The 25,472-nt window shown below is 38.6% G+C and overlaps 2 protein-coding genes and 1 pseudogene across 3 annotated transcripts; 2 read left to right on the top strand and 1 right to left on the bottom strand.

The window, feature by feature from the left end:
- Positions 1 to 9,688: 9,688 nt before the first annotated feature.
- LOC137867434 (natterin-3-like) lies at positions 9,689 to 12,850 on the top strand (annotated as a pseudogene).
- Positions 12,851 to 14,785: 1,935 nt separating this feature from the next.
- Positions 14,786 to 18,014, bottom strand: LOC137867611 (natterin-3-like). Its single transcript, XM_068704301.1, has 3 exons — positions 17,956 to 18,014; positions 17,549 to 17,603; positions 14,786 to 16,030 (listed from the first exon to the last, which is right to left on the bottom strand). The coding sequence occupies exons 2-3, from the start codon at positions 17,601 to 17,603 to the stop codon at positions 14,940 to 14,942; spliced, it is 1,146 nt and encodes a 381-aa protein (XP_068560402.1). The 5' UTR covers positions 17,956 to 18,014; the 3' UTR covers positions 14,786 to 14,939.
- Positions 18,015 to 21,053: 3,039 nt separating this feature from the next.
- LOC137867277 (natterin-3-like) lies at positions 21,054 to 23,643 on the top strand. Of its 2 annotated transcripts, none has more exons than XM_068703790.1 (3): positions 21,054 to 21,091; positions 21,384 to 21,477; positions 22,325 to 23,643. In XM_068703790.1, the coding sequence occupies exons 1-3, from the start codon at positions 21,089 to 21,091 to the stop codon at positions 23,407 to 23,409; spliced, it is 1,182 nt and encodes a 393-aa protein (XP_068559891.1). In that variant the 5' UTR covers positions 21,054 to 21,088; the 3' UTR covers positions 23,410 to 23,643. The 2 variants fall into 2 exon arrangements, with proteins under 2 accessions (XP_068559891.1, XP_068559892.1); XM_068703791.1 differs by lacking the exon at positions 21,054 to 21,091 and adding an exon at positions 21,137 to 21,219.
- The last annotated feature ends 1,829 nt before the right edge of the window (positions 23,644 to 25,472 follow it).

The raw sequence follows: 25,472 nt of genomic DNA on the forward strand, positions 1-25,472 counted from the left end.
CCTCAATACATTTTTTACAACATTAGTAACACTTGTGGACACTTTGGATATTGGATGTATTAATTTCATTGTTTTCCAATTTTTGTACAATAGACATAACTGTGTTCTTCTGCACTACAGACATGTTTGAGTTCTCTCTTCTTCTAGTCACCACGGTTCTGTTTCCACAGAGAGTAAAGTATGACGGGAGAGAAAAGACGCTCAGAAGCTGCTTCGGGGTTTCGGAGGGTTAACGCCTCGGGTTTGGAGTCGATATCAGGAAGCTACCGAAGTCCAGATCGGAGAAACCGATGCGGCGGCTCTCGGCGGCCGCAGATGTCGTCTGAACCCGTCTTGAGTGTCTCGTCCAGCTGTGTGCACGTCAGAGCAGACCGTCAGCTTACAGGTGTCTACTGTTTCACCTCTTATTTAGTCTAGGGATTCCAGCCTGAGAGGGGAGGCAGCTTTGTTATCCTTTCATCGGCCTGCAGGTTGTCTGTGAAAGGTCAGACTCCCGGACGGCGTCTGGCTGCGGCGTGAAGGCCCTCGGTGTTGCGGTGAGCCACGAGGCTTAGCTGGAGCTCCTTAAAGCGCCACGGGGTGAGGAGAAATACCGCGTTAGGGTGATCCGCCGAATTAGCCCTCCCACCAAAAAACCCCAATGTTTATAAAACATACAGAGTTATCCTCGTGTTACCGACCCGCGACGTCTCTTTGCGTCATCGGCCGGGCCGGGCAGCAGAGGATCCATTCAAACCCGATCCTGATCCCGATCGCTGCACAAACAGGCCCCGGTCTTCAGACAAAACACAGGAAAAGACCTGTTTTCCTCTTCAGACACGAGCTTCTGTTCTTACTCTGTTTGATTTTTGTCTCCAGTGGTTTACGGTGTGTAATGTGATTTTAAAAAGACTCTTAAACCTCTTCAGGCTGTCGGCTGTGTCGGCGTTCAGCTGACGGGTCAGGCTTAAGAGCAGTTCAACGAGTTTTTTTTGTAGAGTTCTTGTCAAATCTTGAGATAATTTAATATTAAAGCTCACTCTTTATACATTCATTTGGTATTACTAAAGATACAGCACCACAGAAATACTGATTCTCTTCACTAAAACGAACAACTTCTTCATTTTATTAAGCGCAACCAGACAAACATACAAAGTGTTTGAGCAATCATTCAATAAGACATTTAATAATTTAGGAAAAACAAATGTTTAAACCACATAACGAGTCTTTCAGTAATCACCCACCATTTGTTTGTCAATGTATCTTGTAGCTTCATGGCCATTCAAATTATTTGGTGGAAGAAAATATTAAAGGTTTCTTCATCATCTTAACTTTAAACAAGTCCAAATAAAGTTTCACGGCCATCTAATTTTATTGTTTTCCTCAAAAATATTTTTTCAACCAGTTGTTTAAATCAGCAATGAATTTTTCAAATGATAAATTCAATGTCCTGCAGTCCTCTTCACACCTAAGTAATTTTATTTATAACCTAAGAAAAATTAATGCACGTGTAATTTTTAGATGTCCCACAAAAGCAAATTGTGCGAAATCTACGTAATCATGAAGTATGACGACCGCAAAAACACGGTTCTGATCTCTCCCACACAGGTGTGCCTCTGTCCCTCTGTTGCCTCCAGAACTCGTCTTCTTTCAGACTAGTGGAAAGAAAACATTTATTTTATTTCTTTGTCTGTTTGTAGATTTCTCCTAAATTCACCAAAAGTTACCATTACATAATGCATAATTTGCATATTTAAACATAACATTTCATAAAACTTGTAACACAATAACTACTGGTGTTGCTGTGAGTGATGAAGTGGTGAAGTTTGATGGTGATATCTACTAGTTCATGTTGTGACCCTCTTCACCTGGAGACTCTTCTAAATGTCTGGACTTTAACTAAACGTCTCTTTAAAGGAGCTTTTCTATCAATGGAGTTTTTCTCACACTCTGATCCAGAAATCTCCACTTCAGTAGTTCTGACATCCACCAAACTTCACACCTTCATTCCTCTCTGTGTGCTGAAGCTTTCTACAGAGGGGCTTGTTCACACACCATTCACACACTCATTTATACTACATTTATTAATAAAAACATGGAGGAAATTGATTTTTTTTAATGGCTGTCGACTGATTTATGGAGTGATACAAACAGATATCCTCTGTAAAAACCTTTGACTCTAATATGTCAACAAAATTACATTTAAACCTGACTACATTGTCTTAATGTCAGTGATCAACAAGGGAAGCTTCATGGTCATTTTACTGGAAGTATCACAGAAGCATCACCATGTAGTGTAATTCTCTCCGTCCAAGCCAGAACAACATATTATCACAAATCCCCCCCTAGTGCAGTGCCAACAGCATTATTAATAATGAATCACAAAGATCTCTATTTGATGCTCTGGTCCTCTCTCTGACGCTCTGACCCCACTTTGAGAAAAAGAAAAAAGGCTTTTTCAAAGAATATTCTCGCTCGTCTCCACTGAAGCGTGCGGAGAGCATCTCTGTTCGAAGAGGCTTTTATTGGACGTGAGAGCACCTGACCGTCCTCGATCGCAGCCGTCTCCGTCCCGCCAAAACGCTGCTGGAGACGCATTCGGATACCAGAGGCCGGGACGATGGCGTTTTCTGCGCCAAACAGAATCTCTTCAGGTTCATTTGTTTCAGAGAAACGGAGGTGGTAAAAACACAGATGATGAGGTGCCATGTTACGCAACGATCTCACAGAACGAACCGAACTTTGCTCTGATGCATTTTATTTATTCATTAGGATTAAAAAAAAGCATCTCAACAAGCAGAGACGTCATCGTGTGCACCTGCAGGAGTAACGAGCGCAGGTGAGGACACTCCAGTCGTTTCAAATAAATAAATTCAACTCATGACGCCTCCTCAGCTGGTGTGTTTCTATGGGCTGTGAGCAAATGATGATTTTTTTATTTATCTCGTTATATTTATTGTTATGCACCAAAATACCAAAGACAAATTCCTTATATGTAAGGAACCTACTGATTCTGACAGTTTGCTTACCATTTCTTATAATGTACTTTGTGCATCGCTGGTGTCAAACATTCCATTAACTTTAGGCTTTTCTTATCTTTTCTTTGTGGGTTTACTCATGATTTCTAATGATAAGTTAATTGTGTGTCCGTTGATTCCTTCTACTCTTAGATTTGGTCAATAAGGACCAAGGAGGTTATTTTTTTGGTCTGTTTGTCAGCAGGATTGCAGAGAAACCACCGCCTCGATTTTCATGAAACTTGGCAGAAGGCTGTAGCGTGAGCCAAAGAAGAAGTTATTCGATTTTGGAGTAGATTTGAATCACAGAGCGAAAACAAGAGTATGTTTGTGCTCTCTGAGTGCCCTTCTAGTTTTGTATGTCTTTGATGTGATTATGGATTCTGTATTTCTAGGTTGAACTTACTGTAAATACTTAAGTGGCCACACCTGGTTTATATATATATATATATATATATATATATATATATATATATATATGATCTGCAAAGTGGTTTCTTTTCCCCTTCTTGGACTGTGAGCTGATGACAGTAAACATACCTTGAAAAGTAAAAACTTTTGTAATATCCGTTTCCAGTCGAGGTCAATATATTCCAAATATGAAATGCTGGGGAAACGTGTGGAAAGTGAACACTATCACTGTGCCCTTTAGCAAGGCACTCCTTCAGCTGCTGCGGTGGAGCTCCATGCAGACCAGCAGGAGCAGACAGGCTGTAGTGGGAGGCTCCCACCATGTTCCAAAAAGTTTCCTGTGAATAAATGAAGGTTAATTAAAAGCTTTGTCACAGTTAAGGTCAGGCTATTAAGATATGCAGATGAGGTTCCAGGTGAAAAAAAAACAAAAAAAGGAAATTAATTGTCAGATCACTTTAACAAAGTGTGCAGAAAACTGAAGGTCAAAGCAACAACTGACACTTCCTGAACACAATGTATCCTCACACAACGGTTCGTATGATATCTTACGAAGAGTTAATTACATTTTTCAAGTCCAGCAACACGTTTAAATTTGAACTCGCTACATGCATACAGTCTTTTCAAAATAAACGTCCGTCTTCACAGGAAACCACTTAGTTGGGTTTAGAAATAGATTGTGATATAGTTAGTTAAGTTCGGGCAACAAAACCACTTAGTTAGGTTTCGGAAAAAGATTGTTGTTTGGGTCAAAGTAACCGCAGAAGTACCGTCACTTAAGTTACGTGACAAATAAATCAACGTTGTCGTGCGATGCCTCCTTGGGCAAGACACTTAGCCCCAATCTGTGAATGAGTATGAATGTGATTTAGAGTCCTGGTGGGCAGGTGGCACCTTGCATGGTAGCCATCAGCGGATGCATGGTGTGAATGGATGAATGAACATGTAGTGTTAAAGCGCTTTGAGTGGTCGGAGAACTACACAAGTACAGTCCATTTACTTACAGATGGTATGAATATGAAACCTTTGATGAGTCTTGAGTTGACTTGTTAATGGTCAGAGGGCAAAAAGTTTGGAAACCAGTGTCGAAGGAAACACATCTTTCTGCCAACTTTCTCCGGAAATCAAACCAGCAACCTCGTTATCCACCTCCAGGCCACCTGGTGAGTCATCCTGAGGGGGAACTTTGGGCAGAGCTGTAACAAAGTTTAGTCTTACCTTTTTTCCTCCAATGACATCGAGTCTCAGCTCCCCAACTGTCATCCTGAATGTATTCCAATGAATATTCATTGGGCCTTTATTAGCATATTGCTCAGGATATTAGCATAGCCAGTGACACAAACATCAGCGTGAGGGGAGCGGATGAATCAGAGGGCAACGCAGGGAACCAGTGGGCAGATCGAGGCCCGGAGGGGACGGTGGGTCAGCATTCATTACCTTCATGAAAGACGAGTCACAGGAGACACAGGAGGGCCTGACAGGGAGAGGTAGCAGCAAAGGACACGACCCACAACACTGCTAGTTTCAGCCATCTGCTTGAAATGTATGAAGCACTAATGTCCCGAAATGGTACGTCTTCCTTGTTTTGTGTTGACAAGATAATTACTTTCAATTAACTCTTGTTGCAGCAGATTGGACCAGGTGGCAACCTCCGCCGTGTTAAAGACGCCGTATACGTCTCTGGTGTCGACCTGTCAATCAGCGTGTAGCCCCGCCCCTAAATCATCCCCTGCTTTATGGTCTGTTTGACTCTAAATGGAGCATAATGTACTAAATGAACATCATGCTGTATTGAAGAAGACTGTAAACTAGAGATTAAGACCATAAACTCACGTTTACAATGTTTACTGAGGGAATAAATCAAGAGAGAAGTAGAGTCATTTTAGACTAGACTTCTATACAACCAGAGGAGTCGCCCCCTGGTGGACACTAGAGAGAATGCAGCTTTAAGACATGAAGCATTGGCTTCACTCTGCAGAACTGGAGGTTTCCGCCTGCCAAAGACTGTCTCAAATACGTCACATGAGCAAAACTAAGTTGGCTAATTAAGCTCCATCTGTGAGAGTGGACAGCATTCTCAGTCAGTTCCTCAGTGTAACATACTTTGACCAAGGAGCAGCAAGAGGAGGCTCGCTAGACTTTGAGAGTAACAGTATTTATATATAACTTTAACCAGCTTTCTTTACATTAAGCTATAGTCATTAGCAGTTCCCACTGATTTCTAATCCAACCTCGATCTCCAGATCTTCCCAATGTTCTGCTGAACGGACAGAGGCCATGTGAGATTACCTTTAACCAATCCAGAGCTCTGTGTAGAACAAAAACAGAACGTCAAAGGAAGGAAAGTTCATCTTTCCTTCACTTAGACAGGACTAACGGCACCTAATGGACTCATTGGTTGATAAGTGGAATGTGCTTGTGACCCTCCAGTTCCAGTCGCCGCGCGCACACAGCCGCACAGCCGCACAGCGAGGCCCATGCCGTCATGCTGCCGTGAGATGCCAGGTGGGATGAGGCTCCGGAATGCAAATGCGATTCCGAGATAAAGCCCATGCATTTTTCATGGCGAACACGGCAGCTTCGCTCCTCTGATATGACAATGAGCGCTTACCGTCCCGTGTGCTCAGCCGGGCGTGTGACCACGGGCACAAATGCAATCCGCACCTCGCTCGCTGGAACCGATTCAGCTCTGCACTGCAGGAAACATAATGCACTTGTTATACAGAGGAGGATTCATTGTATTATATCACTTGGAAAAAATGCATGCAGCGGGGTCATAGTCCAAATTTTCTGAAAATTTCGTGCACAAACTTTGCAGAAAGAAGTTTTGAGTCGGTGCAACTTGCACAGCCTCACTAAAGATGACGGGCAGACGACAGCGGCTGCAAAGAATCTGCAGCAGCTGCTTTCATTTCAGAGCTAGCTGTTGCACTTTGTTGTGTGACTTTCTGTGTCTTTGCGTGTCTTTTTTGTGTCTTTAATTTTTGATTTTGGGCTCTATAAATAAATCAGGTGTGCAGTAAACTCCTAATATTGTCACAACAAAAATGTTAAGACTAAAGAAAGAATAAAGTAGCATTAAATATGATTACTATAATATAATACTATAATTGTTATATACTATAATACTCTAAATGTTATTCAAATTATTTGTATGCACTTTATTGGAGGGTTTTTTTTACACAAAATTACAATAATTTTGACAAGCTTGTAAGTGACAGTGTCATGTTATAGTAGTACAACAGAAATATAATACAACATTGCTGAAGACATAAAATACAATATGATATACTTTATTATTGGACTCGACATATTGTCATTACAGCTGCCTCCATACGAGTGAATAAAAAAGAAACAGACAAACAAAGAAACATGTACTGAAGCACATTAAGACCACACATTGCACATATTGCACGACCCCGAGCATCATATCATTAATCCGTTTGACATGCTTGAAGCACGTACACATACAAACATACGAACCATGTGGTGCTTTATATCTGCGTGTGAGCGTCAGATACGAACTTAACCTCAGTGAGCTTCAGGCACCGAGCTCCTCGTTACTGTCGGTACCTCATTAAAAGAGGCACGGCCGTGTAGTCGAGCTGCCTCTAATGAGCAGTGTGCCCCGATCGCTGTCACCCTGAGCGCAGGCGTCCGTCCGTCCGTCCGCCCGCCCCTGAAACGGAACAGCTCACTCAGCCGAAATGAAGCCTGACGGGACCTTCAAGGGCTCAGCAAAGTGCAGGCTCGCCTAAACCTCCCTCCCTCCCTCCGACCTTCTGCTGGAGCGTGACCTGTGACCTCTTCACCTTCTTACGAAATTGATGTTGTTCCCGATTTATTTGTGTTTATTCTTGCATCTCAGATCTCTGCGGCATTCGACCATCTTTGATGCCAGTAAAACCTTTTTGAATTGATCAGTGATTTGTAGAAGTATTCCGATTGTACTGAAAATACTCCACTTCAAGTAAAGGTCCTGTAAAAATGCAAGTACAACATTTATTTTAACCTCTGAGATGTAGTAAAAAGTACAATATTTACCTCTGAGTTGTAATGGAGGGGAAGTAGAAAGTAGCAAGTAAAGTACATGTATGTTGACTTTGTACTTGTGTACAGTACTTGAGTAAATGTAAATTCCACCACTGATGTGTTGTTTTATGATCACTGTTGCTCTGTTGGTCTTCATCCTGCTCAGATTATTAACACGTCGTGCTGATAAAGGAACCCTTTAGTGAAGCAGCAGGAAGCAGAAAACAGTTTGGTAGAGAGAGAGAGAAAGAGAGAGAGAGAGAGAGAGAGACAGAGAGAGACAGAGAGAGAGAGAGAGAGAGAGAGAGAGAGAGAGAGACAGAGACAGAGACAGAGAGAGCAGTTGTGTTAGAAGGTGTTTACTGAATGTGTGTGACACAAAGAGACAGGGAGATATAGATAGATGGAAAGAGAGAAAGATGGGAGTCTATGTTTTATTCATCTCTGGTTAAGTGCCATTGAGAGCTGCGGTAAAGCTGCAGGATGAAACCACTTCACCGGACCAACAGAGCGTCCTGTTAACCTCACTGTGTTCCCTCCAACATGGCCGACACACGCATGCTTTTACTTTTGTTACATTCAAACCAAGAATGTTGTGCTTTAGTGCAATATCATTCAATGTGCGATAATGAATCAATAACCTGCTTACTAAACATAAAACCTGCATTCAATTCTGTTAATTCTGGGATTGTTTATTGCTTGTTTGAACTCTAATTTATTTATTCACATTAAATGTTGGCAAATAAATAATTAGTTTTGAATGTTAAACAGTGAAAAAACAATGCTTCACATAAAAGCACCATGATTGAATCATTCATTGATATTTATTAAGGTATTTAAATTAAAATGATCATTCATAAAGACTAACAACAAAAATCTACCCTACAACAAGTAAAGAAAACTATTCAAAGTTAGATATGTATTTACACACACGTACATGTATGAAGGATTCATACACAATGCCGGTGAAAAAAGACTGAATCCAACGCTTTAGAACAAGAACCTGGTTGTCGAGCTTCATTCCTCGGTCAGTCTGTTGCTGCCCTCTGCTGCCTATCAGTGTAAATGTGTCCTGATAACAGCTTCACAAACAAGTAGAAATGATTTCCAAGTATGGAGCTTCATGCCACTAAGTATCTTCATAGATTGTTCATTGTAAGAACAAAACAATAGAATTTAGGGACCAAGATTCAACCCCAAAAGGCTGACTGGACATTTGACTTACAGGATCTATCTCATTCTTGTTCATAGATTATTTTAACATATTTTTATCTAACATTTATTTATCCAGGAAAGTCTAATTGAGATTTAAAATCTCTTTTCCGAGGGCGTCCTGGCCGAGACGCTACATCATCAAAGTTACGCACATAAAAGCACAAGAAACATACTTTAAAAAACGAAAGAGCAACTTAATATCAACATAAAAACTTCACATAAAAGAAACAGACTTAAAACAAAACCAGCAAATTGCATCAACCAATGAATTAGCAGCTTAAATGATCCTCAACTCTGTTTTTAATATCTTCAATGCTTATTAAATAATCTAGTTTAAAATGTTCTTTCCCCAAAAACGGTTCCAGTTCTTGGAATGACGAACATAATTTGTCCGCATGACCGAAGGGCTGCAGCTACTGATAGCTCCATCAGTCCATAAACCAATGTGTGATGTCACTATGACTACGTCCTCTTCTTATCTAGAATCTACGTACTTTTTGTACGATATCATACAAACCGTTGTACGAGGACACTGTCGATATCGGGACTGAGAAAGTCAGATCGGTGCATCGCTAATAGGGAGGAAGAACCAACTTTGTCATACAAACTGCAATGACGTCCAGAAACCCAAAATAGACACAAATCGTTTGACGGCAGCAAGATATACTGAATCCAACCTTTTCAAAGATGAACTAGCATGCGTCGATAAAACATCACCATAATCAATCGCTGACAGGTACTTGAAACTCATTAGCTCAGATGGTTCAACGTTCAACAGTTACATTCTCAGTAACTAAGTGCAATACATCTTTTGTATCTAAGATCATCTGTTTTGCACACCTTACAGCAATTTACATGTTGTGGTGGGAAAACAGCTGAGGGCAAAACAGAGATCCAACATGATTCAACATGAGCACATGAATCAGACAAAAGCAGGCCCCTCACTGGCAGGTACTGACAGGAATCATGAGGCAGCAAGTCTTCACTATAGAAACATCTCAGCAGCGGGTTCATTCTCAGACTCTTCAGCCTGGTTGACGTTGCCTTCATGAGCCGTTGCCTGCCCATCAGACTTTTGCCCCTCGGCCTGACGTTTTTGGACCAAGTAAGTAAACGTGAACTTTTACTTGTCCTGGCTGTCTCTGAGTTGATCATCTGGGTGCATTTCAGACAGAGGCTCTGGTCTCCTGAGAAGTCATCAATGCTCAAACTGTCAACAAAAACAAAATGGTTTACTGATAACATGACGTTTCAGAAATCAAGCTAATGCTAAAAGCTGAGAACATTATGCATTTTTCTGTTTTTCTCAGAAAGATAAGACTCAAAAGCAACAACTCTGAATAGTCTGACCTTCGCTCTGTCGTCTCACTACAACAATGTGATGGCCTGAGAACGAGTGATTCAGGCCCTGTTGACACCTGTTGATATTTAAAATAATAATTAAAAAAATTCTGTCCAAACAACCTTTTTTTTAGGAAATGTCTCCATCGACAATATAACGCAAAAACACTTGCCGTCCAAACGTTGTTTCTGACTGTGGAGTAGTCCCTGCTTTATGGTCTGTTTGACTCTAAATGTTCCATAATGTACTAAATGAACATCATGCTGTATTGAAGAAGACTGTAAACTAGAGATTGAGACCATAAACTCATGTTTACAATGTTTACTGAGGGAATAAATCAAGAGAGAAGTAAAGTCATTTTAGACTAGACTTCTATACAACCAGAGGAGTCGCCCTCTGATGGACACTAGAGAGAATGCAGCTTTAACACATGAAGCTTTGGCTTCACTAATCAGAACCAGAGGTTGCCGTCTGGGGACATCACTGAGACTACGTCCACATTTTATACGGTCTATGGTCAAGACTGGCAAGTCGAGCGAGTGGTCATGCTTTTCAAACATAAAAGTAGCAGTAAGTAACTAGGGCTATTTATAAAAGAAGGCAGATATTATCAGTTCAGTGTTTTTCAAAGTCTTATTGGCAGGTGAAGGAGATGTGAGGCGGCCAAGTCCAAACAGGCAGGGTACAAAAACATCTCAGACAAGCACAGACAAGAAGCACATCACAGCTATGCAACAAAGAAAAGTGTGTGGAAAAAAACTGCTTATATACTGAATGGCTGTTTTTAATGTTTTTAATGATGTAATAAAAATGGTTTTGGACTGTATTTTGTCTTCAGATGAAGCTGTCGGTGTTGTTTCTGCTGGTCCTGCCGGCTCTGTCTGCAGACACTCTTCAGGATGGCTCACAGCAAGGAAATGGTATTTCTTTGAAGTTTCTTCATCAAGAACAAAAGTATACTTGTTCATTACTTATTCCCTCAATTTAGACTGGGAAGGCCTGCTTAACAAGTATTTTAGCCGTACGATGACAAATTTTCATAAAAGGATGTGAAGATGAAAATGATGACATAAAAATGCTCACGCTAATGACATCAGACTGATGACACAAATTACCCTGTTGACTAGCTAGTTTCACTGAGAGGCTGTACACTATCTGCTACCAGATGCAATGAAGCCAAAGCTTCATGTGTTAAAGCTGCATTCTCTCTAATGTAATGTAATGTAATGTCCATCAGGGGGCGACTCCTCTGGTTGTATAGAAGTCTATGAGAAAATGACTCTACTTCTCTCTTGATGTATTCCCTCAGTAAACATTGTAAACATGAGTCACTGGTGGTGATGGTGGCTGAGGAGGCTGATGGAATGATGAAGTTGATGAAGCTAATAGTTCCTCTAAGACTGGGCGGTGATGGGGAGGTAGAGGAGCGTGTCAAACAGCAACATACATGTACTAAAGTTAGAGAGACAATCATATTTAAAAAAGAGACAGCAGCTAAAGGATAGGATAGGTTAACAATTGGATAGAAGAGACCAGCTATGCAGAAAAGCTGATATCATGATTGACGGCATCAAACAATGACAGCAAGGAAATTAGTAGTGAGCATGCGTGAGAGAAGTGAATGGCAGATGTAATTTTAAACTACAGGCCTAAGCATTTAAAAGTATAGTCTTCATTTCAGTTCAAAATGGTCACAATAATCAAACATGACTTCTTATATTTTCATCACGAAAGCATCACAATGCATGTGTCAAACAATAACCAAAGACAATGAGCTCTGCAACTGTAATAAATGATTGTAATCCACATTTGATATTTCAATAGCAAATATTAGCATACAGCCTACCAATGACATTACACATTGTGTATGTGCCTTATTCCCTTTCTTTTACCCAGTCCCCATACTGGAACGGGTGCCAAGCGACAGGACGCCTGACATCACCTCCAACACAACAATGCCAACTCCTCGATTGCATCTGTCTTCTCGTATGTCGAGACAAAAGAGACAGGCTCAGCCTTCCACCTTGTTTGATTGTAGCCCAAACCTGAAATGGGTGACATGGAGTGGCTCTCTACCCGACGGATCTATTTCGATTTACAACGACTATGAGAATCGTGTCGACTACGTCTGCAAGCACAGGTGTCATGCTGGTTTCTACAACCCCAGCAAGAGTCATTGCTGCCACTACCCCTACAATAACAAAGAGTATAGAGTCTCCAAGTTTGAGATCTTGGTGAACAAAGACAGCTCCTCCACCAGGTTCGGATCCAGCACAAGCTTCGCAGGAGGAATCCCCATTCTCGCATCTGGAACTATTGAGATCAGCGCTGACGTGACATTGACATTCTCAAGAGGAGAAACTGTGACAAAGGAGTCCACCCAGTTGATGCCTTTGAAGGTCACAGTCCCCCCAAACCATTAGTGCAAAGTCCAAACGGTGATTCATAAGTACAAGGCCGACATTCACTGCATGTCTGAGTCGCCAATACAGAAATGGGGAGACCACGTTGATGTACATCTCTGGGACCTACAACGGCACTGATGTTGGAGAAGCTATAACTTTAGTGGATCGCTGTCAACCTATTCCTAATGCAGAGCCTTGTCCCCTGAGGAGTTCATGAGGCGATTCAGTGTTTCCAGAGCTTTTTAAAAGTGACAAACCATCATGACCCAATTCACACTCTGGTAATTTCCACATAACCTTATACATCTTGAACCAGCCATTTTGAAGAGATATACGTTTGAAAAATCACAACTTTGTTTCATGCATGTGTTATTGAAAACATATACAAATGTTAAATATGTTAAATGATTGCAAAAGCATTGCTGAAAATAAAGAAATCTTTAAGCGCAATGTTTTAAAGCTGAACTGCATTATCTAATGAAGCTTAGAGCTCAAATGCATCGCGAGAAAAGATGCAGGCTAAACTGTAATACTGTCAAAGGGGGAAGTTGAAATTGATGTACTCATTAGACAAGTAGTTAGATATAAATTAGTAGTTGGCTTGAGTAAAACTTTTAAAACTATAAGAACTTGTTCAGAAAATAATATTTGAGTGGAACAAACCTTTAAAACTTTAAGTACTAGGACAGAAATATGTTTTTGGGTAGAATGAACCTTTTAAAACTACAAGTCGTCAGACAGAAAGTAGTTTTCGGGGGAGGGAAGGAAGCCTCATCCTAAGCTTCCTTGTTGGGATAGAGTTACTCCTGAGTTCCCAGTTAGGCAAGGCAAGTTTATTTATAAAGACTACAATTAACAGAACAATACAAACACTCAGGCTCCCTCATGTGGTTTAAAGGTATACTGCAGATATAATTTCTCAGATATAAGACGATGGAAGAAATTCAGTAACTTTATTTGAAGCTCATATTAAAATATCCTGCGACCCACATGTGGGTTGCGACCCAGTCTTTGGGAATGACAGACTGTTGACATACAGTGAAACGTTTCTAAAGTAAACCTGAACCTAATTTACCATATGTAACACAAAAATGATTTTAAAAAACGTGTGCCTAAACAATGCCTTCTACATATACGTACCCAGTACATAAAAAAACTGCTTTCATTTATGCTGAGGGAAATTCCTGCAAGCTTTTGAACATATATCACATTATGTGTCATGTGTATCCATCATGTTATTTTAATGTCTAACTAAACTAACTAAAGTAAAGTGTAAAAGAGTAGTGTGAAAACTTCTTTTGTGTACAAGTGTGTTCTCAGAAACGAGGATATACCTAAATAGAGAAATTGTATATATTTTGTGTAACTGCTGGATGTATGTGTCGAGGAATCTAAAGTGAAGATGCAGATGTCAAGATGTTTAACTCCCCTGGTAGAAGAAGTACAATGTGTCTTCAATTAACCCAATCTCGTGGAAAGGCGTATAAATAGCACGACATTTCGTGTATAGTAACAGCAGCAGTTACGTTAAGGCAACAAAAAAAACAATGATGGACAATGACCAATAAACTTAATCTCAGATGTATTGTTTAGTTTCTGTCTGCATCTATTTATGAACCTAAATGACCTGAAACCAAATACAGTGTGGATTTAGATGATCACTTACAGTGCAGGATAACAGTAGTTATGTGACACAACCATAAATGGAATCCAGATAACTTTTTCTTCTAGTCCAGTGTTGATCCAGGACCTCTCCACTAATCGATTCAGCGCAAAATTTCAAAGCATTTCAAATAATCTTAATTATATTTATGTTTGTATTTATGTAACTCTTAGCCCTTATTTATTCTGGATAATCCCATAGACATTTTGAATTTCTTTTACAAGAAATAAAAAAGTTTCAACACTTGAACACAGAAAACAGACTTCATAAAATAAACCAGGAAATTGCATCAATCAAAGAATTTTCATTCAGACTTTCCGGTGCTCAAATGATCTTTAATCCTGTTTTTAAAATCTTGCATGATTATAAAAGTGTCTAGTTTAAAATGTCTTTGTAGCTCACAACAAGATGACGGTCAAAAAACTTTAACAGTAACCTGTAACTATTGAACACTGTAAGTGATACTTTGAACATATTTTAACTTTGCCTAGCAGGATGTAAACTAATGTACATTCAAGGAAACTTGCACACCAATGGCACAGCCTTCGGGAGCAATTTGAGGTTTGGTATTTTGCCCGAGGACAATTTGACATGTGGACAAGCTGGGGATCGAACCACGATTAGAGGACGACACGCTCTACTTGATTGAATATTTAATATTTTCATGAATTCCATTTGTTGCCTGGAAAACAATTAGTTAAATAACAGCAGTAACAAATAGTTAAAAGCCAATATTTTTATTGTCTTATGAAATATATCAAGGCATATAAAACATAAAAGGAAACTTTCTTACTTTTTTATCATTACATTGTTACGTGTATCCAACATACAATTTGTCAGGTATTGAATGTCATTGAGCCTCCTCCATCATTGTTTCAGGGACAGGGTGTAGGATCAGGTACAGGTTCACAGGGATCCACCACAGCCCGGACTTCTCCCATTTGGACGCTTTTGTAGGTCCCAGAGATGGACGTCCATGTGGTGTCCCCGTTGCTGTAGGTGCGGTTGAGGCGTGAAGTGTAAGGGATGTCTGCCCCGTACTTATATCCCACCATATTGACAACGCAGGAGTGGTTTGGTGGGACTTTGCACTCAACAGAAACCGTGTGGGTGGTCGACTCAATATAAGTTGTCCCCGTGGTGAACTGGAGGGTCGTCTCCTCGCTGAACTCGATACCTGCGGAGCCAATTATGGGGATTGCAGCAGTGATGCTAGTCTGGACGCCCACCGTGATAGAAACGCTGGTGTCCCACCTTTGCTCCACTTGGTATGTCTTTGAGATTGTTGCTGTCGCTGTCACTGTCTGGCACTGGTAGTTGCTGACGGAAGACTTGCGCATGGGCTCTGGAGGATAATCAATGGGTTTGACCCCATCAGTCTTATACTTGACATCAGACAAGTGCTCACTGTAAATATCTTTGCTAAAGGTCAGGACCTGGTAGGAGCTGTACCAATACTCAGAACCTTCCCAGGGAAGGTAGAAGACCTTATCTTTAACATCCACTTTTCCAAGACCATACTCATTCATCCCAACATATACTTCCTTGGAGCAGGTCCTGACTGAATTCTGAGGCACTGAACCGTAGGAGCCATCCTTCCATTCCATAAACTCAAAGTTGTCTTTGTTCACTAGGATTTGAAATGGCCATAACAAGCTATTGTACTCTTTCCCTTTATAGGAGTAGTGGCAGTAAGAATCTATGCCAGGGCTGTAAAAGCCGGCGTTGCACCAGAATTGGCAAACGTAGTCGACGCGTCCAACATATTGGTTGTAGATTGAGATTGCTCCTTTTGGGAGAGAGCGGTTAAAGAATTGCCATTCCAGATTGGTTTGATAAATGTTGAATGTTGAATTCTGGTCCAGCTTGGTCTTAATCTCCACAGGAGTTGGAGGAGCTTGATTTGTCGATCCGTTAGCAGTGATGTTGGGAACCCTGTCCCCCAGACTTGGGTCCAGGAACAGGACTGTGAAAAAGCAGGAAAGAAAGTTTAAGTATGAACTAAATAACATCAGTAAACAATTGTTTATCCCTACTGCCTGTTGAAAGCAGACACATTTGGAATAAAGATTTTATAGTGGGCAAGCAAACTAACAACGCACATCAAATCAAGTTAACCTCCCTAGCTCTTAGCAAGCTAACGTTATATACCTGATACTATGCTAAACATGTCTGCTAACCATCCATAGGTGCTAACGTTCACATTATTAAGTGACTCTCGTACCCGGGCGCGTTTTTAGGTGCCTGATAAAGTTTGATGTGTCCGATCCAGTACCTTTCATTTTGAAGGCGTTGCATCAAGTAATTCTTTAGTGTGGGCCTTGTGTTATTATCGCCAAAGGTACTGACAAACAGCGCCGCAGAGCTGTGCTTGCCATGGTGTTGTTGATGCAGTGACATGCCCACCAGATGTGTAAGGTTACACATGATAATAAGGAGAATAACATTCAGTTTGTCAGACATTCTTATTAATGGTTTTGCACCAACAAATAAAGATCGTACACAAGATCGACCCAAGTCGTGTGTTCGAGTCGAGTCTCAAGTCAATTGTCGAGTCACTGTACTGTGTCAATTAGGTGCAACTATAGACCAAGTCACAAACTCAAGTCACCATCTCTCTGGCTCACGGCACTCCCAAACTGTCAAAAAGGTGAATTTTCTCTAATGGGACGAGAAAAGGTGGACCCCGTGTTTTCATCAATGATGCTTTGTGCTTAAACATAGTGAAATGTGCTGGACAATGATTTTTTTTAAATTAATATGTCTGCCATATGGCCCAGAGAATTGTTTTGTTGCTGCTGTTTACGTTCCTCCTGATTCAAATTCCCCTAAAAAATTTACTACGGGAATGTTTTGTTGTTCATGTTTTTGCTGTGAAGCAAATGGGCTAAAACTGCATTTTGTTGTGCAACCGTGTGTTGCACAACAACAATAAATTGTCCTTGAATCCTTGAACATCACAGTTTAATACCAGCTATCATATACGTTACTGACTCAAATTACCTTTTTAGGATATTGTAATGACTCAAATTCCATAATATAGACATTTTACACATTGTGAAACACAGCATTAAAGAATCTGTTGGACTTTACGCAGACCTACTCTGACTATTCCACAGACCTCACTGCTTTCATTGTGCTTAGAAAATGGATTTTAATGCTGAAACATGCTGCTAAGTTTCCAAATGTTATACTTTACGCACCACATATACTACAAAGCACCAAATTATTTGAATGTCTGGCTCCACAGAGGTGATTTTGTTAAACTGACCCTTAAAAAAACTAAAAAGCACAGCTGTCACAGGAGGAGCTTAAATCAAAAATTATATAATTCACATTTTTGCACTCGCACTTTCATTTTTTTGTCCCTCCACATTTTGTGTAAAAGTATGTTCTATCCTGATCCAATTTTAGGTCACACGTAAACGAGGACACTTGGAACAGAAACATGGAAAATTCAAACTGTAATGGTTGTTCAGTTTACCTGACTCAGCGTACAGAGCCGGCAGGACCATCAGCAGCAACACTGACAGCTTCATCTGCAGATGAAACGCAGAACAGGATCACTGTTACCTGCCACCAGTTCGTAGCATCAGACCAACCATAATATCCAGTTTTGGTGAAAACAACAGAACATCAAATATTCAGCTACTGAGACGGTTTTAAAGATAATGTGCACAGAAAAACAAGACTTTGATCATCTGTATCTTGTTGTTCATGAATCTGACAACATTCTATTTTCAAACTGTGTGGAAGTTATTGTTTTTTAATTAGGTGAGTGGTTGTAAATTTCTTGCATGAATTCACTTTTTTACGACTAACCTTCTAAAAAAAGGACAACTACTGAACAACAAGTGTTTAAAGTGGTTGGAATATATGAGAAGCACTCACCCTCAGATTTTAAAAAAACAGTCCAACGTGTCCAAGCTTATGTAACTGATTTACCGCTGATCAAAAACAAATATACACTCTCACTTTGTCTGGGCTTTGACTTTGACCATTAAATATTGGGGTAGAAGTAGAAATCAATAGGATGTTAACAAAAAAAGGTCTTATGTTAATGTCTGTCTGGATATTTATGCTTTATCTATACCTTTCTTTTCATCAGATTTAGTTTTACGAAACTTTCTGTGTGTTGTCATATTGCAAACAATTAGCTACTGTAATAGGTGATTGCGGACTTGGGGTTTACATACTGCAAAAGTTAAAGATGGTGGAAAGGGTTTCATTTGCAGTTGGTACAATAAAAGAACAGAGCTGTATTTTCGTTCTTTATCAAAGCCTTATATTTCTGTTCTGTTCTTATAGGTTAATATTCCCTTAAATTTATTTTACCTGGCCGTAAGATCAGAAAAGAAAAAGTCAACTTTATGTTCTGTTGTTATGTGTGTTTGGTATCATAGATGGATGAAAAAAATAGAAAAAGAAAACATTATTGGGAAATTAATTTATTTCTGTTGAATAAACATGATGAAGTCAGGGAAATACATAATCAACACCAAAAGTACAATGTTTCCCAACAATATATACTGTGTATAATGATTATGAAGTCAACTTTATCTTATTCAAAGATACACTTGAGTTGCTTTGAATTGAAACCATTACTAAATTGGATAGTAGATTCAAAGATTTGCATTATAAACATATCTAAATAAAATGTTTACAATTGTTTGTTACTAATAATCCATAATGGTACACTGTTTTGAAGTATACATTCATTAACAAAAGTGTGACAGATGCAAATTCATTAGAAAACAGGTTGGCTCGTTATTGCTACAATAAAAGAACAGAGCTGTACTTTCTTTTTCTTAGAGCCTTATCTTTCTGTTTTTGTTCATAGGTTAATAATTCCTTAAATATATTGTTGCCTCACCTTAGTTTAAGAGAAGAAAAAGTCAACTTTATGTTCTGTTATGTTTGTTTGGCATCACTGATGCTTTTTATCTTTGGATTTTGTCCTTTATGATGTGTGTTTTTTGCCCCTTTGGATCAAGGGCAAACAAAAAAAGGAAAACATAATTGGGTCACTGTTCTCTGTGAGCCATGGAGTCCTACATTTATATTGAATGCACATGATACTTTCTGGAATACATAAAAACAAAAAAATTTTCACCAAAATTTTAAAACGTTGATTGAGCATTCACATTTAGACAGTTGTTCACCAGAAACCAGTCATCCTCTACATTGCGCTAATAATTGCATATCATCATTTTAGATCCTAAATAAGAAACCACATCCAAATATCTCAATTAAAAGACAATATTGGAATTCCCTGTGAAATATGGTCTAAACATGAATTTTTAATCAATGTTTTCAAATAGTCGGTGAAAACACTTTAAATTTTGAACCAGTTTTGAACTTCAGAGCTTAGACCTGAGCTGATGTTTTTAAATTGCTTTAAATTTCCCATTTGAACTTCTTTCATTGCTTTCTCTACATTTTGCATCTTTCATCCCTTTCCCACGTTTTCAATTATCAGTACTTCTTCAGCGGTTTTTCATGCATTTTCAATTTTTACCTAATGCTTCATACTCCATTCAAACTTTTAAATATTCTCCATATTTTATACATTATTGGTATTACTCAACTTTTAAAGCCAGTAATGCAGTGTAGCATCAGCTTTTCAATAATTAAAAAACATAAAATAGTCCACATATTCTATACATTATTTGTATAATTCCAATGTTCAATGACAGTCATACAAAATTAACTCATTCCAATTTTTCCAGCTATTCTTCTTCTTTATCTTCTTCTCATCATTATTATTATTATTATTATTATTATTATTATTATTATTATTCCATCCTACTATTTCCCCTATTTCTTACAGATGCAAACTCAGCAGAAAACAGGTTGGCTCGGTATTGCTACAATAAAAGAACAGAGCTGTGCTTTCTTTCTCTTAGAGCCTTATCTTTCTGTTTTCTTTCAGGTTAATAATCTCTTAAATGTATTCAATTCATATTTATTATTTCATATTTATGGTGTGTTGTTATGCTTGTTTGGTATCACATACACCCTTTATCTTTGAATTGTATCATTCACGATGTGTGTTTTTTCCCCTCATAGGATCAAGGCCAAGAAAAAATAGAAAAAGAAAACATTATTGGAAAATTAATTTATTTCTGTTGAATAAACATGACAAAGTCATGGAAATACATAATCAACACCAAAAGTACAATGTTTCCCAACAAAAGTTTTTAAACTGCAGTATAATATACTGATTATGAAGTCAAATGTGTCTTATTCAAAAGGTACACTCCAGATGCTTTGAATTGAAACCATTATTAAATTGGATAGTAGATTCAAAGATTTGCATTATAAACATATATCTAAATAAAATGTTTACAATTGTTTGTTACTAATGGCAGCCATAATGGTACACTGTTTTGTAGTATACATTCATTAGCAAAAGTGTGTTTTAAGACACTTTTTTAATATAACTGTATATTGACTTCTAAGTAAATATAATTTTTTATGTACTCACAGTTACACTAGTTCAATTGAAAATAAATAATGATATTGTACAGCAAACATAATTTGAATAACCAATGTAGTACATTGATGTGTTTTTTATACATTTAAAAAGTATAATTTTGTAGATGTACATAAAGTATGTTGTAGTTAGTAAATCTATTTACATCTTGTGTGTTGTATGTCATATTGCACAATTAGTCACTTTAATAGATGACCATGGACTTATGGTTTACACAGTGTTGTTGCTTATACAAACCGTAAACTATATATGTGATATGCTGGTGGAAATGTTTTTATTTTAACAGGATGGATGCAAACAAGAGAAAACAGGTTGGCGTGTTATTCGTACAATAAAAGAACAGAGCTCTATTTTCTTTTTCTTAAAGTCTTATCTTTACCTGAGAAAAGGAAAAGGTCAATTGATTAAATTACTCAAGATCAGTGCCAAATCGAAGTGAAACTATTTGCTTTATGATACAGCAATAAAGCAGCTACAGTATATAAGCCTGGAGGTGACCGGAGGTAGACAACGTGACGTGTGACTGAAATGGTAGGTCTTTTCATTTTATTTTAACCTACAGTTTATACATGTTGAATTTGGTTTTAAAGATCGACATAAAGCTGCAACAAGTGCAAAAGTCAGACTGTGCCTGCTACTGTGAACAACTTTGTTAAAAGGTAACGTTTTGTCTAAAGAAGGATTCTGGAAGCATTCAAGCCTCCAGTTTCATCTCAAGTGCTGCAGGGACATATTGTTTGAAATTAAACATTTTTCTCATGATTTCAAAGTTTGTTTAGTCGTATGAATATCTGTTCACTCAAAGTTTTGTACTGTGTTTTAGATGAAGCTATCAATGTTTTTGCTGCCAGCGCTCCTGGCTCTGTCCTCGGCCAGCCTGCAAGACATTGTGAAGAAGAGCTCACATACTAGTAGAGGTAAACACAAAATCTGGTTTCATGAATTTCCTTGCTTTTTAAAAAAAAAAAAAAAGTGGTATTTATAGATTATAAAAGCCATGTTGTTTGTTGATGGCTGTCTTGAGCATTTTTGTCTCTTGGGCTATGTACAGGTTGTCCAAACTGAATGGTCCAGGTTGTTAGGGCTGTACAGCCTGAAAGGAAATGCCATTATTCTGTGGTGGAAAAAAAAAGTACTTCCACCTCCTCTGCATGATTTTTTTGCAATGAAAAAATGTATTCACAGTTAATATTCTACTAGAGAGACAATTAATCAAACATAAATCATAAAACCGGTAAGGTAGTAAAGCCCAGTGCGCTATGTAGTAAAGATACAAACACTATACTAATTATATTTATGAGCTATATAATCACACACACACCTCTGAAACCAAACACAGTTCCTTATCTATCTTCACTTATTTTGTGGTTTTTTGATAACTGTGTGGTGAAGCCAAGGACTATAAAGTTCCCAAATTAACAAATTTATGATACTTTGGTTTACTTAAGACAGAGGACAGGTGTTATCAATTTTGGGAAAACACATACAAATTAATTTTAAATGGTTGAGGTTGTTAATAGTTAAGCTGCAGTCTTTGTTTTTAAAGGGTCTTTAAAAAAGTATTTCCCCACTTTATTTGCAGTGCGATCTAGCCATACATTTTGTTTTAGTTTGATTTGGAATTAGTTTGATACTTGTAATTTGATCACTGCTTCTATTTCTCATTGTAATTTAAATATTTTTAGAGATTGCCCTGATTCTTGTTTTTTCTTTGTTTAGCATTTCAGAAATAGTTGTTCATCTTTTCCCTCTCTTTTTATACAGTTCCCTCTCTGAACCCAGATCTAGGGAACAGGATTCCTCAAATCACCGCCAACGGATCAATGTTGGCTCTCATGACTCCTGCTGAATCTGAAAACAGGCTGGGTCAATCTTCCTCCTTTGTGTTTGCTTCCTCCAACCTTGAATGGCAGACCTTCTCTAACTCTCCCCCTGATGGAGCAATTTACATTGACAACGATTACGTGAATAGACGCAGGGACTACGTTTGCAAATACGGGTGCTCGTCCGGCTTCTACAGCCCTAGCATGGGTCCTTACTGCCGCTACCCCTTGTCAGGAAAAGAGTATAGTAGCTCCACATTTCAAATCCTGGTGAACAAAGGCAATTTTGAGCTTATGGAATGGAAGGATGACTCCTGGGGTTCAGTCCCTCAGAATTCAATCTACACCTGCTCCCCCAATGACCTTTATGTTGGCAAAAACAAGTATGGTCTTGGAAAGGTGCATGTTAAACATGAGGCCTTCTTCCTTCCCTGGGAAGGTGATGAGTATTATTACTGGTACTACGAGGTCCTGACCATTCGCAAAGACATATACAGCGAGCACATGTTCAATGTTAACTATGCCACTAATGCTAAAGTCATCGAGCATCCTCCAGAAATCATGACCAAGTCAACCATAACAAACAATGAGTGCAGCCCAGTTGTAAAAACAGTTCTTCTCTCACAAACATATCAGGATGAGAAAAGATGGGACACCAGCACTGCCACCACACATGGTATCGTTGGCACCATCACTACCAAAATCCCATTTTTCGGCTCTTTAGGTATGGAGCTCAGTGCTGAGACAACTAAGCATTTCTCCAGCGGAACCACCGTGGTGGAGTCAAAAACCTACTCCGTCACTGTGGAGCAAATGGTCCCACCAAACCACTTCTGCGGTGTCAGTATGGTGGGACGCAAGTATGAGGCAAACGTCCCATACACAGCATATCTCAGACGCAAGTACAACAACGGGGAACTCAGAACGACGTACATCACTGGGACTTTCAATGGTGTCGACATTGAAGGGGTCCATACTGTTGTGGATCGCTGTGAACCTCTACCCAATGCTAAGCCTTGCCTCTGAAAGAAAAATGAAAGAGGCAATGTAAGATATCTCATAGTTGATGTGAAATATTGGTGAAACTCTAATAAAAAGCTATATATAAACCTGCTTTGTTCTTCAGTTCAATTAAGTGCTCCAATACATTTTGTTAGATAATTATTATGGAAATTAGGAAACTAATGCATTTGCCATTTTTGTAACTGAAACAAGGTCCACTGAAGGCTGTTTAATAAGAATAAACCAAATGACTCTTTATTTTTCAATTGTCATTATTTTTTGCCTCATGATCAACACATGTTCACTCTTCCATGTCGGTATTTGTGCTTCTAAAATTACATAAATATAACAAATAAATACATAATGAATATAACTAGTTAGCAAATTAACCATAAACATCAAATATCAGATTAAATAAACAACATTAAATATATTTGTATCAATAACCTATAAAATAAACAAAGACACAGGCATATGAATATATGGTTTAAATACACTTAAACTGCCATCTACTGGAAGAAACGTAAACACGTTTACTCTACGTCTCCTTATACAGTCTATGCTCTGCATTCACTCAACAGCACAATATGGTCGCAAAATAAATATCAGCGCTAACAGCAACAACTCCGCTCACACAAAATTACTTTAATTAAACTATATTATGAGCTGTATTGTTTATAACAATGCAACGATTAATCGAAAACTTGATTCTTGCTGTGTACATGGATAAATGCATATTAAATCACCTGTAGTCAACTACTGTTGCTATCAAAAAGCTCAAATGCTCATTCTATTGCCGTGGCTTTTATTTTGACATTCTTGTACTTCTGTACTACCTGTCTTGCTTTGCGTCTCTCTTAAAAAGAAAAAACGAAAGAGGGATTTGCAACAACAAAAAAATTGGCTCGTTACTTGAGTTTGGTTCTCTCATTTTTGGATTTCAACAAAAACTAAAAACTAAAAAAACATGGTATTTCTGTATTTTTGTTTTTTTAATTCAACAATAAAACCAACTCTGTATCCAGTTCTCTTTATACATCCACAGACTTAATCAGAAGTTTATTTATATACCTGAAACTGATAAGGATTGAACAGATATATTCAGCATTTATTTGAAAATTATTTAAACAGAACACACTCAAAATTGAGCTTTAGATCAATGTTATTGATCACAAGAGAACTGTTTACAGAACGCAGATACAGACTACCAGTACAACACACTAACAGTCAATCTTAGTTTAATGTGATGGACCGGATGAATCACACTTTATTGGATGCATTTATGTAAACAATCAAGACAAGTCATAAACACTTCATATGGTTTCACAGGAAGAGAAAGGAGAATGATTTTGTTTTAAAATTGCTCAAAAAATATCTTTACATACTTGGCATGAAACAAAAGAACTGAAAGACAAAAGGACACAGAATAGAACGTCTTTAAAGAGGCGTTGTTGGTGTTTTCCCAAATGTCTTCATGGCTGAGTCATTGAACAAACACTGCACATACTTTCACTTTGTCTTGGCTCTGACATTGAACAGTAAACACTAACTGGTCCAGTGAGTCAGAGAAGATAGATGTTGTTTCTCTCTTTTTCATCACGTGTTTCTCCATCAAGAATCTTATTTAGAACCAGAGAACCAAATATCCTGTTGGGGCTAGTTGGAAAACATGTTTAGTCCAAGAGTTTAGTTTAAAAAGTGCAGAGCTGCAACAATAACAATGTAAACCATTCAAAACAACATGTTAAGTGAGCTTATGGTGAAGTGTTTGTGTAAAACATATCTGGCAAAGTTTCCACTCTAATTCATTCCAGTTGATTACAATCACTCCTTGGCAGTGTATGGGTTACACTTGTTGTCTTCTTGCTTGATTCACAGATCATTTTCTTTGTACGCCCCCTGGGGTTTCGGAGAATAATGCAACGAACAGCACATTGAGTGTGTGCATGGAGCTCTTGCACCATCTGTAGAGGCTCACGCTACTGTGCAAATCCCAAGTATAAACCAGGGTTAAGAATTACTGCCCACCAATTTTCGTCTATATAGCGAAACGAACGCTGTATGAGAACAGCCTGAATTATGACGCT

The sequence above is a fragment of the Cebidichthys violaceus genome, unplaced genomic scaffold, assembly GCF_023349555.1.
Source record: "Cebidichthys violaceus isolate CVI_PGR_0920_01 unplaced genomic scaffold, fCebVio1.0.p SCAF_9, whole genome shotgun sequence".
Taxonomy (NCBI): Eukaryota; Metazoa; Chordata; class Actinopteri; order Perciformes; family Stichaeidae; genus Cebidichthys; species Cebidichthys violaceus.

What these genes read in the sequence shown, in the direction of transcription:
- LOC137867611 (XM_068704301.1), bottom strand. Translation starts at nt 17,603, where the DNA reads ATGAAGCTGTCAGTGTTGCTGCTGATGGTCCTGCCGGCTCTGTACGCT. An exon ending in GGCTCTGTACGCTGAGTCAG is followed by an intron (nt 16,031 to 17,548) that starts GTAAACTGAACA and finishes GCTTTTTCACAG; the next exon opens with TCCTGTTCCTGGACCCAAGT.
- LOC137867277 (XM_068703790.1), top strand. An exon ending in GAGCTCACATACTAGTAGAG is followed by an intron (nt 21,478 to 22,324) that starts GTAAACACAAAA and finishes CTTTTTATACAG; the next exon opens with TTCCCTCTCTGAACCCAGAT.